The following is a 12,404-nucleotide window of genomic DNA, read 5'->3' as shown; positions in this document are numbered from 1 at the left end:
AAATCAAGAAAAACACCCAATGGTCCAGTTTAGTTCGATAGAGTATTGGGGCTGCAATTCAATCTGTGTTCACAGCTTTAACTAAAAGCCTGTGCTAAGCACCAAAATGTCACTGCAGAATACACACAGCTTAAATAACTGTGCCAGAACCTGGGTCAGGACTTTTATGAGAGACACGCTTTAACCGGTGTTTATATGGGCCGCTCTGGGCACAGGTTGTCCCTCACTTGGAGTCTCTGACGAAGAGAGCAGACTCGTAGCGGACTGGGCTCCAGTCAGCGTTGTTGCTCAGCCCCTTCTGCCATCGGACCTTGTCGACGAGAGCAGACAGCTGCCCATATCCCAGCTCCCGACTGTCCTGGATCTTGTAGTGACTCCTCAGAGCTTGTTCAACGGACTGGATCTACAAATTCATCAGCATGCGATTTAAGAATCCTTCTCTCATAGATAATGAATTCATAACACTGCAAGAACAAAAATACCTAACAAATATACACTGGCTCCTGATCTTGTGATGACAACTGGGACGAGAAGTTCATAACGTGTTTTGTTTGTAAAATCCAAAGTCACTTTTTCAACTAAATCAGAATCAGTAAAAGCTTAACAATACAGGTATACCTACATTTATTTACGAGCTAGGATTGGTAATAATCTTGAAAACAGCCTATGTGGAGGGCTGGGACTTGGTCACACCCAGTAACCACCCACCCTGGCAGCACGTGAAGTCAACTCATCAAGTCAAAATGAGCACCAGGCATGACCAGTTAAACAAGTGACCAGTTAAACCAACAGACTATTTAAAAGTGAGGGTCCAGAAGAAGCGGGGAGGCTGGAGGTCTGGGGTAGATGGTATGTTACAGCTTGACTTTGTGATCTCCTGAAGACAAGCCCTGTGATTTCAGAAAGGTTTTGAGAGAGTTGGCTTGAATTCGGCTCTGTTGGTCACTGTGCTTCACTTGTGCATTTTTATTCATTCTTGGGAGTTATGGATCTTTTCTTATTTATTGAGTCAAGAGGTTCTTTTTTGATTTCATTTACCATTTGTTTGAGTGACAGCTTTGTTTGATATATTTTTCCCCTCATGATTACAACGTAAAGCATTTGCACAAATCCACTCCCAACCATTCTCCACCTGGTCACTCCCTGAACCCAGCATACCCTTGTGTGTCATAAGCTATAAATCAGTAAAAGTACCTTGTTGGAACTTTTTAAATCTAGGTTTTTTTTTTTTTTTTTTTTGGTCAGCCATGGTCAAAAGTAATTTAGACTGACTGAAAATAAATACTTTCAGTAATAACTGTTGACTGATTTATCCCATAAACATGTAAATCTTGTTACCAATCACTGATGCCTATGAACATTAGACTCAAGCTGTAATCACAATGGAAGGGAGTTGAAATCTATTTACTGCTATTCTATTTACTACAACTGTCTGAGTACATTTTACTGACATCTACTGTGGAGGTGTGTAAACACACATTGCATTCATTCCACAAGAGACAGATAGATTAGAAATAGGTGAAGAAAATGAAATAAGAAAAAAGACAAAATTTCTGTAATTTAAAAAATTTGTAAGACAAGGAGCCAACGTACACAGTACTTATTACAGACACTTAAGGTCAGTGTAACTGATTCAGTTTTGGAATGTGACCCTCGGCTTTGAGAAGAACTGGTATGAAAGGGCTGATGTAATGGCCCTTATTTACCACTCACCCTGTCTTGGTCCTCTGAACCGCACTGTTTGATGAACTCAAATATATCCTGCCTGCTGGGTCTGAAGCCACATGCTGCATTTTCCTGACTGCTGAGGGCAATGCTCCTCCCACCAGCTTCCTGCAAAATCTGTGGATGGAGGATGACGGCTGAGGACACTTACTCCACGCACTTAAGACAACAAACACAGTGAAATACATTTACTAATGTGCTGCCTCCTCAGAGTAGATTCTTTTCACACCAGATACTTTCTTGCAATAACTAACTGCAACTCAGAAAGTATAGAAAGGGCACCATTCAAATAAATCATGAAATTACAGTGAGAATAATTAATGAATAAAAATAAGAACAAAGCATGAATTTGAGATCTTGCCTGATTGTGCTTCACAAGGAACTCTAGGAAGGTACCCTGTTTCATCTGCGTGAACTCTTTGACCTGGAAGTTGTCCACCAGTTTCTTCTCCAGTTTGGACATGATGGGCAAGGTGAGCCCACCAGAGGATGTCTCTAACCTTTCCTGGAAGTACTGCTTTATAGCAGCTACAATAGGAATGAAGCAGGGTAAACAGAAACATACGAGATGAAACACAGCATGGGGGAGGGGAAAGAAAACTGGGACACCTCAACCTTTTCTACATAATTATACCAGTGATTTCAGAATAATTAAATAAACAATGATGCAAAGTAGGGTACTTTTAAATTCTGAATCTACGAGGCATAACTGGAGGGAAACAAACATGAACTCCCTTCACTACCTGTACATACCTTCACTAGGGGGCAGTATGGAGTGTTCCTCCTCGTTCTTTGCCTGCTTTGATGGCTTACAAGGCTTTTCCTTTGCCACCAGGTCCTGGGGGACCTCCAGGGACCCGCAGCAGATGGCCAGCTGGAAAAGGGCTGTAGCTAGCCGGTCACCTGACACCCGCAGAAGGAAATCCTTAACGTGCTAATGATGGAGGTAAAAGGGAAAGAGTCCTTTACTTGTTTAGTGCATCACATTAACACCTAAACTTACAGAGTAGAGAAGACGTTTGCATTAAAGTTGAATAACTGTGAAATACACTGAGAGGGCCAACAAGAACTAATAGGGCAGTCTTGTTAAGCTTTGTCTGATATCAAAAAATATGATGTGTAAAATGTTGCGTTGACGGAAAATGTGGAATATTATTATTCTGTATGTGGAATATATTATTATTTTGCCTACTTTGAAATGGTCACCCTTTTGTTATTCGAGGGCAAGCTTTGCGATTTTTAAAATATGATAAAAAACAGTGCCAGTTACAAACAGTGCAAGGAGAAAAGCAGCACATCTGTGAACATCAATCCTCCGGAGAATTACGAGTACACAAGGGTACCTTTTCCAAAGGGCAGAGAACATAAAGAGAAACTAAAAGGACAACAAAGAACAGATAAGGGAATGTTCCACAATTCTGGTTAATTTTAAACCTCAGCTCCTTTGGGGCTAAACACGGTACCTTGGTCATCCTGGCGTTGAACACTCCCTCGGCGTTGTTGAAGACTGCCAGCACGGCTTCAGCGGCTGTTTGGGAGACGTACTTCTTCCTGAGTTCCAGGCTGCCGGCTGAGGAGAACGGAACGGCAGCGTATGTAGGGTCAAGGAGGGTCTTCTTGATCTTCTTCATTCTGTCCGCAACCTCCTCCTCAATCTCCTTCTGTATGGTGGCTCTGGCTTTGTCCATCATCGAATGCTCAGTGTTTATTGCTTTCTGCAGAGTCTGGGTGGATAAAAAGCAGAAACTGAGCAAGTGAAAAAACAAAATCTGCTGAATGCAGGCACTTCAGATGGGCAGAACTGACATCCTCTACCTTTAAGGTCAGAAAATACAGGGCAACGTGATGCTGCCAGCTAAGCACTCTTTACATACTGAAATGGGAAGTCCGAGGCCCTGGATCCTGATCCCAAGCTCATAGGGCGACTCGCAGTTGTACTGGTCTGCCAGGTATTTCAAGAACTCCGCCAGATCCACTTTTTGTCTTGAGAATCGTTTCCTGAAAACTCTCAGGCTCTGCCAAAAAAGTACTCCAAGTCAGTGAGCCTGCTTAAAGGCTAAGCACCAAGCGGATGTTCGTAGTCTGAGGAGAGTACACTCCTTACCCTTAATATGTCCACGGTCTCGATGGTGCGTATGTCTTCATCCCTCATGGAGCTGTCCACTTTGAACATCCTGTGGATGCGTGGGATTTTGCAGAGTGGGCCGAGGTTGAGCTCCTCGAATCGTTTCTTGTTCTTGAGCCCCGCCAGGGCCAGGCCAAGCTCATAGAGGGTGCAAACGGCGCTCACTGCCTCAAAGGCCTACCACGGTACAGAAGCTTTAACACACACTTGTACACCTCCACGCACAGACACCAATTTGCAAGTCTTCATTACATTTACATTTATTCATTTAGCTGATGCTTTTCTCCAAAGCAACATACAATGTTAAGGTTACAGTGATAAGCTTACAATTATTTGCCCATTTATACAGCTGGGTAATTTTACTGGAGCAGCTTTAGGATAAGTACCTTGCTCAATGGTACTACAGCCAGAGGTGGGAATCGAAACAGCAACCTTTTGATCCAAAGGCAGCAACTCTAACCACTGCGCTACCAGCTGTCCCTTCATCCAACAGTCCCTAAATTCTAGAGCAAGTCTACAGGAGAAACTCTAGAGAAAGACTCAGCTTTTCTTTTTTTTAATTCATTCTATGTGTTTGGATTCAATGTGTTAACCTGTCATGCAACATAAACGCTTTGGGATGAAGTGGAAGCAAGAGTACTCACCGCTAGGAACATGTTGACTTCTCGCATCAAACGCAAAAAATCACTTAAAGCGGGTAGATCCTGCCGCTCATCAATGGGGTTTAGGGACTGAACTTGGTAAAATTCACACAGTTTGGATATTACCTAAGGAGAACAAGACATTTGCCTTTCAAAAACAACTGCAAAAAACATTCAGGTTGGGGCAGCATGGTGGCACAAGTGCCTCACAGCTCCTATGCCGCGAGTTTGGAATTACGTATGAACCCAGTTCGGTGTCTGAGGAATTCGCATCTTATTCCCATAACTGTGCCGGTTTCCTCCCGCAGTAAAAAGACATGCGTTTCGAGTGAATTGTTGACACTGAATTGTCCGTGGCGTAGGCGCAAATGAACGTGTGTGCTTGCGACGTGATGGGATGGTGTCTCTTCCAAGATTTACCCTGCTTCACACCCTGTACTTCTGAATGACGCACCTTTTCACGAGTGACGTGTTCTCCCTGGGCTGCAATGTGCCGGATGAACTCCTCTGCGCGGCTGTTCACCTCCATTACATCGGGCAGCCCCCTCTTCCTCCTGACCCTGTCCTCCCGTGCCTCCACGGCTCGCACATTGGCCGAGTGCACTTCCCTCAGCTGGGCATGGTAGGCGTCCTTAAACACTACACAACTCCTCTCCTCCTTCTGTTTCTTGTTGTCGGCCACCGAAGGCCTCTGTCCCAGATCTGCGTTGACAGAAAACACAAAGTGCCATTATTGTAGCCACTTACTTTGATAACTGACAATTATACTTTGAATGAATACAGAAATATTCCAAATACAAATCAAAGCAGAAGGGCAATAAGTGCAGGCAGCACTTGAAGTTTGCTCAAAAAACACTGCAGAGAGAGCAGGTGACTGGAATTGACATTTACATTTACATTTATTCATTTAGCAGACGCTTTTCTCCAAAGCGACGTACATCTCGGCGAGAATACAATTTGCATTTCATTAGGAGAAAGTGAGACATAGTTGCAGACATGTGATTAAGTAAACCTAGTTTGTTTCTTTCCACACAATCCTCACAATTTAGTGAGCAGGAGGCCCCTTTCTGGCCTGTGACAGTTCCCCATTGACACCTGTGTTCTGTTTCAGTGCAGCTGCGATAAACTGGGCACAATCAAGTGGCCAAAACTGGCAGCTGCAGGTGGCACTCGACTCAGGTAACAGTCACCTCGTATGAAATTGGTAAGAAGTGTCCTGAACTCTCACAGACGCATGACTGATATGTCATCGGAACTTCCTGCAAAACCCACACCTAACCTGATTGCAGGTTGGAAGCCCCCGGGGATTCCGCCGGAGCAGCAATGGTGCCAGCCGCTTGTCCAGTGGCTGCAGGCACTGCCAAAGGATGTCTGACATACAGAGGCACAAGTGGCTGCAGCAGAGGCTGACCCAAAAAGTGGAGGGGAATGGTTTTAAATGAACCTATAGGCATGGAGGTTGGGGCTATATTGGGACAAGTCAATGGAGGGGGTGGGGTGTTACTCAAACATTGCTCCTGCTGGACAGAGGATGATGGGTGGCATACGGGTGACGCCAAGCCAGCACCTGCTCCATCCTTGTTAGCGGACACCCCTTGGACTGGGTGGGTCTTGCACGCCTTGTGAAAGACAACCTCCTTCTGCACATGCAGCTCGTCCTGGAGGGACAGAACGAAACTGGCCATAGAACGAAAGCCAAGGTCCGAGACAGAGAGGTTCCTCTTGTATTTCTTGTTGTAGGCCGCTGCCAGAGCTTTCAGTGGGATGCCGTCTGGACACTCCTTCAAGAGGTCTATAACCTCAGAGCGCACCTTCTCCATCCCTGCGACAAAAGCATAAGCAACATCAAACGACATGGTCGCTCGTCATTTTATCAATGTATCAGCATGAATCAAGCAGGAAAGTTATGCGAGTGAAAAATGTCCCTATCATTGTCACGTTATTGAAGTGCATATGTGACGTAGCTGAACACCGGATACGTGTCACACATTTCCAGTATCTGAATAACAAGATATGGAACCTGCTATCTCTCAGTGATTAGTCCTCGGACTTCATAGGCATCATTAAAGATAGATATTTGTATGTCAGGTTTCACCATACCATCCTGCACATAGTAAAATATAATTGTAACCAAGTAAACATGGTAACTAAATCACAGAGAAACCAGTTTTACAACCCTGTGGGACATTAACAGTGAACACATCACTTTCAATCTTCAAAAATGTTAGTGTTTTCTTTTTAACTATTTTATTAAAGAGCAGAAGGGAGCATGGTGGTTAAGAACAGAATTAAAAGCTTCCAGTAGAAAAGTCCACATGGGATAAACATGTTAGCTTCTAAGTCACCAAACAAACAAAAGCAACAGTAAAGTGTTATATATATATATATATATATATATATATATATATATATCCACTTATCCTTTTGATGGCAGAGAGTGATTGTGCTATAAATGTCTAAAATGCACTGTGCAACCGAAAACAAAAAGAAGCCAACACTAGGTAATTATTCTATTAACTGGAGAAAAAAATTACTCATTACTGAGAACAATAAGACAGACAAAGGCATTCCTGGGACAATAACATACAGTTCCTGGAACATGGAAAAATGGCAGGATCGTAAACTGTACTACAAACTTTTACATAATACCAGCACAAAATAAATAAGTTCAAAAATGTATTTTTTCCAACTTAATTATCAGTTGACTTCTTTTTTTCTCTGACTCCTCTCAGTATTATAACAGCCAATGGCTTTCTTCTTTTTCATCTGTGATTTTTACCAAGACAAATTAAAGTGCCACAGAACATGCAAGAACAAATGAAGCAGGTGAGCAGCTTTCAGCTCATCATTGTAAAACACCTTCTCCAAACGTCTACTGGAATCACAACATTTTACATGTTTACATTTACTTATTTCGCAGACACTTTCCTCCAAAGCAACATCCAACAGATACTACATAGTGTTACCAGCCAACATACCTTAGTCACCACGGTGACTTACACTGCTAGATACACTACTTACAATGGATCACTCATCCATACATCAGTGGAACACACTCTCTCTGTCACTCACACACTGTGGGGGAACCTGAACAGCATGTCTTTGACACGTTTTATTAAAGCCAATAACCAAGACAACACTCTCAGAAATAACAACTGAAATACATGAAAAGAGATATATTAATTGTATCATAACTTACCAACAATATATTAAAATTAGTAATGCAACTGCTAAATAAAAATTAATATCTTTCTTACCAAAGTTCAGCGTTGTCTGTGAAAATAAGTATCTTCCCGATAATAAGTGGCTCTCAGTCCCAAAACTAGACAAGTCTCTAGTAACACACAACCTGCTGTCATTGTATTGAAGAGCTCGACCGGCAATGACTTTCTTTCTCCGCCCCTTTCCTCCACCACCACAGCAGCTGCTGCAACACAAAGCAGAGCACGCGACAGAACAGAAACTGAAAGCGGCCAGCCTAGCTCTCCTTTTCTTCTCCAGCGCTTCGGCGCCCTGTCAAGGGAACTGGACAGAACAAGGCAGACCGGGACTTAACCCTTCGACGGACATACTAGGCCACAGAGTGCACATACTAACAAAAGGTAACCCTCTACCCTGTCAAGTGATGTCGCTCAAAAATTCTTAGGAAACAAAAGTGAAACCAGAAAGGGTTTGGAGACAGTGACATTCACTTGCATGCTGAAAGGCTTTAAGTTTCCTTTTCCCGGGAGCTGGGTGCTCATCAGCTGACTTCATCTGGCTGGTCCAGGATATTTATTAGTCATCTGCCTGCACAGAACCACAAGAGAGTGCCTTCCTCTCTCATTTGGCAATTTGACCAAAGTCCTGTGCATTACATGATAATACCACAGTTCTTCCCCTCTGTTCTACATGGAAAGAATTAGTATATGAACGAGAATGTGTTGCAACTAGTATCAGCATCATGACTCAATATTATTGCACAAAGTTGTTCTAAGTACGTTGCAGCAGTCCCACTCAGTTTTCTTTGGGATTCATAACATTCTCGTCGATCCCACCATCTATCACTCTCCTTCCACCATCCGTTCATTCGCTATCAACAACTCTCTGTCCAATGCAAGCTCACTGTGGTCCAGAGCCTATCCTTGAAGCATAGGCATGAGGCAGGGTACACACACTAAAGGCAATTAAGAGTCACCAGTTCACCCGAAACATCTCTTTGCACAGTGGGATGAAACCAGAGCATCTAGAGGAAACACATGCAAACATGGTGAGAACCATGCACACAATACAGACTGAGCTGGACTTGACCCCATGCCCAAACCCCAGCTCAGCTGTGAAGCACCAGTACTGCCTGCTGCACCACTGTGCCAGCCTTCCTAAACCAAGAAACTAAACCCTAATGAGCCTCATAAAATGGTGAAGCAAGTGCACTTATCCCCCCGCCGAAGTCCGGAGAAAAACAGACAGTACAATTACATATCTTGTCGGTCCTTCTCATGCTATAGTCTGAAGATGGGTTACCTGTATGCTGCCAGTTTCCCTGGTTGGTCACTTTCACCATGTTCTTGTTGTCGACATGCTCCACATACACCAAGTCCCCCAGCGCCTCCAGCAGCTCCTGCAGGCCTTTCAGGCCATATTTAGGAAGGTTTAGCGAGTGGCCATACAGCGCTTTGTACTTTTTGCGCAACTTCCCCAGCTCCAAGCCCTCCGGGTAAGTGCGCAGCATGGCCAGCAGCTCTCCACGCAGCAGCAGCAGCAATGGGGCACCTGTGGATGTGCAGCCGACAGGCCAGACAAAGAAAGAGCACTGGTCGGTAAGGTTCACTACACCCCACTGGTGTTGCTCACAGACTTGACAGCCATCGCAAACAAACTGTGCATCTAAATGCCCTACTGTGTGGGATTAAAGAAAGTGTTTCAGAAAGCAACGACAGTTCATATCCAAAAAACTCTCATCCATAAACGCCAAAAATATGACGGGCTATGCATATATCTGACTGGGCAGAGCGCCGAGCCTTTGAAACTGGAAGAGTTATATAGATTACGGGCGATACTTTAATTTTTAAGACACCTGCCAGAGACCTGGATAAGACCAGCTTCATTCAGAACTGACAGCAGGTGTCACAGTGGTTAAGGAACTGAACCTGGGACTGCGAATGCAGGCTGGAGAGGAAACTGTTAACGAAGCTTTAAAAAAATAAAATAAATAAACTGAAAATGCCTGCCAGTTTGAAGGGTAATAAAGTCTGATGTTATTCTTTTTTCCTCAACTCTCAACTGTTTGGAGTAATTATTTCCACTTTATATGGAGTTCCAGAAGTACAAAGATTAGACTGAATATCACTAAGTAAACTTGCAGGTTCTTTGACCCTAAGTAAATAGAGTATTGTACACTTGATGTACCGCAGTACTGCCAAGTGAAGAGCTTTTAACAGTTCATTAAAAAAAAAAAAAAAACTGGTCATAATTTTAGGATGATTTGTATGGATTAATATTTACAGAATAATGATACCCAAACCTGATAAATTTTGCCTAGATTTCATGTCAGACAAATCTAATACAGGAATAAAAACTTCAATGTAGAAAGACAAGTTCTAAAAATACCGTAAACAAAAACAATAAAGCTCCTGCAGCCATGTGGATTCCAGCATTTGTTATATAGACATTATTGCATTTACTTTTGACACTGCAGACAATACAGTGCCTTAAAAGTCCAGAAATTGACCATGCAATGTCACATTTACTATCTGACTTTTGCATTACCTTTTTCTCCTGGGGAACCTTTGCCCAGAGTGTTTGCAGGGCCAGAGTCAGATGATACATCTGATGAACCTTGTGGTTTCACAGTTTTGATGGGTTTTGCAGTAAAGGCTGTATTCGTGAACTCGTGCGGCATGTTTCTGGACAATCCTGCCACCTCGGGCAGCTCAGTGGGGAACGAGCTCCGGGTTATGTGCGATATTCCACCCCGACAAGCAGCGGTAGCTTAAAGAACTTGCTACGTATGTCTCAGAATGTTCCTCTTCAGCTTCTCCGTGTTCCCTTCCTAGAGAGAAAGGAGAGGAAAAGAAACGAAAGGGAAAGTGATTTACTGTCTACTGTTTCTCGCGAACCGACTATCAGCAAGGCCATGTTTGTAGAATTCCAGAGTGAAACTGTACGGGTACCTCTGAGCACCATTTATTAGCCAAAATGCAGTGAACGGATGAACGGATAATGGATCGCAGAGGTTTTAAACACCAAAACGAGGCGGTGAGGACTATATAAGTTCAATTAGTTTCAGAATTAACAGTAAACACACCATCCATCCTCAGGTCACACACAGAAAGGCAGCCGACATACGCGACTATTTGGTAAGGGCAGAAATGATTGAAAACCCAGAGCTTCTCCATTCAGTGCACCCCTGGGCAATTTGAATGAATGAATGAATGAATGAATGAATGAATTAATTAAACGTTTTTAGTCCGAGGGAAATCCCACTCTGTCGCAGCAGCATGCAATATACAACACACACACGCACAACTTGCATACACAGATACATACAGTGACAAAGCAAAGATAATTACACACACACACACACACACACAGTATCTACAACCGCTTGTCCCAAGTGGGGTCGCGGCAAACCGGAGCCTAACCTGGCAACACAGGGCGAAAGGCTGGAGAGGGAGCGGACAGACCCCAGATGGGACGCCAGTCCGCCGCAAAGCGCCCCAAGCGGGACTCGAACCCCAGACCCACCACACAGCAGGCCCTGGCCAAACCCGCTGCCCCCTCCCCCCCCAAAGATAATTAGATAAATTAAAAAGAAAACAAAAACTAATAAAGCATATTTATACACAAGAGCAGGGTGAAGTGAGCTGCTGGAAAGTGTAGCGAGGAAGCACAGAGCTGCTCAGTACCACCGAGGCATTATCTGCTCGTCTACATGGGGCTCATCGCGCAGTAATGCGTGTTTTCCGCGACGGACCGCGTTTTGTCCAGCGTATGTTTGTGTGTGAGCTCCTGAGACGGGGGTAGCCCAGCGGGTGATGCTACTGCCCCAAACCTCCACTAGAAAAATGTACAACTGTCTAACCTGTGTTGCAATGCTGTGGTGAAAGGAGATACCTAAAGACAAACTCCCTTCAACTGGACTCTCTCCCGGCCAAACACTGAATCGCCTCTCTAGTTCATCTGTTTTTGTGTTCCTCTAGTCTCTACTAGAGTAGGTGGGTGGGAAAAACAAAATGCGTAGTACAAACTTAGGGTTCAAAAACATAAATGTGCCATTAGAAACAAAGACACATAATGCTGTTACAAAGCACTGCAATCATTTTAGGGCACAATGTGGGTTCCTTACATACAATAATCAAATACAGGAGAGCGGTGGTGATAGAGACTAGACACCGAGCTGTTCGGGAAGAGTGGTATATTGTTGACATGTTAAATGTGATAGTCGCTTCTGAAGTGAATAGGGATGCTTCATAAATGTTTCTATAATTAGTACGTTATTTTTTTTTCCTGTCTATTGTTTTTGAATTCAACTATTATGTCTTGTGTGTACTTCCGTCTCTTCATTCGATTTGTGCGGCAATCATGGTGCCATATTGGCACAGGAGTACTCTATTGTACAGCTGACACGGACCAATCGTGTCTCCGGATGATACCTCTTGTCCAATCACGTGTTTTAATGTATAATGATTCCTGCCCAATTATGTTTTTCCTGATATGTGAGGTCACTGAAGTCTCGTAACGCTGTTGTTGCTTATATATTTGCACGTTTGCGTTCAACGAAGCTAAGACTGCTAGATGTGGTCGTGTTATGAATGCCGTCTCTGAGAGCGTCAGTCCACCTATTGTACTCGGAAGCCAACGGCTGCTAATTCAACTCACGGTTACAGGAAGAGGAAGTATCCCAAATTCTACATATTACATAACGCGCGTTT

General features: G+C 43.7%; 1 protein-coding gene across 3 annotated transcripts in view; it reads right to left on the bottom strand.

Annotated features, from left to right (window-relative positions):
- The window catches only part of LOC108939853 (uncharacterized), a 44,990-nt gene that overhangs the window by 32,189 nt on the left and 397 nt on the right, over window positions 1–12,404 (bottom strand). The window contains exons 1-13 of one of the 3 annotated variants that reach the window (XM_029246587.1): window positions 11,115–11,150; window positions 10,240–10,522; window positions 8,995–9,243; window positions 5,771–6,313; window positions 4,946–5,193; window positions 4,495–4,617; window positions 3,830–4,027; window positions 3,600–3,740; window positions 3,189–3,449; window positions 2,479–2,659; window positions 2,087–2,253; window positions 1,714–1,842; window positions 228–403 (exon numbers count right to left, since the gene is read on the bottom strand). In XM_029246587.1, coding sequence (XP_029102420.1) covers window positions 228–403; window positions 1,714–1,842; window positions 2,087–2,253; window positions 2,479–2,659; window positions 3,189–3,449; window positions 3,600–3,740; window positions 3,830–4,027; window positions 4,495–4,617; window positions 4,946–5,193; window positions 5,771–6,313; window positions 8,995–9,243; window positions 10,240–10,372 — 2,549 coding nt within the window. In that variant the 5' untranslated portion in view covers window positions 10,373–10,522; window positions 11,115–11,150. Of the gene's footprint in view, window positions 1–227; window positions 404–1,713; window positions 1,843–2,086; window positions 2,254–2,478; window positions 2,660–3,188; window positions 3,450–3,599; window positions 3,741–3,829; window positions 4,028–4,494; window positions 4,618–4,945; window positions 5,194–5,770; window positions 6,314–8,994; window positions 9,244–10,239; window positions 10,523–11,114; window positions 11,151–12,404 lie in introns of those variants that run through there. The other 2 variants (XM_029246586.1, XM_029246588.1) reach the window with 2 other exon arrangements.

The sequence above is a fragment of the Scleropages formosus genome, chromosome 20 (genome assembly GCF_900964775.1).
Source record: "Scleropages formosus chromosome 20, fSclFor1.1, whole genome shotgun sequence".
NCBI classification, from domain to species: Eukaryota; Metazoa; Chordata; class Actinopteri; order Osteoglossiformes; family Osteoglossidae; genus Scleropages; species Scleropages formosus.
The sequence above is the reverse complement of the archived record's forward strand: the minus strand, read 5'-3'. Positions and strand labels throughout refer to the sequence as shown.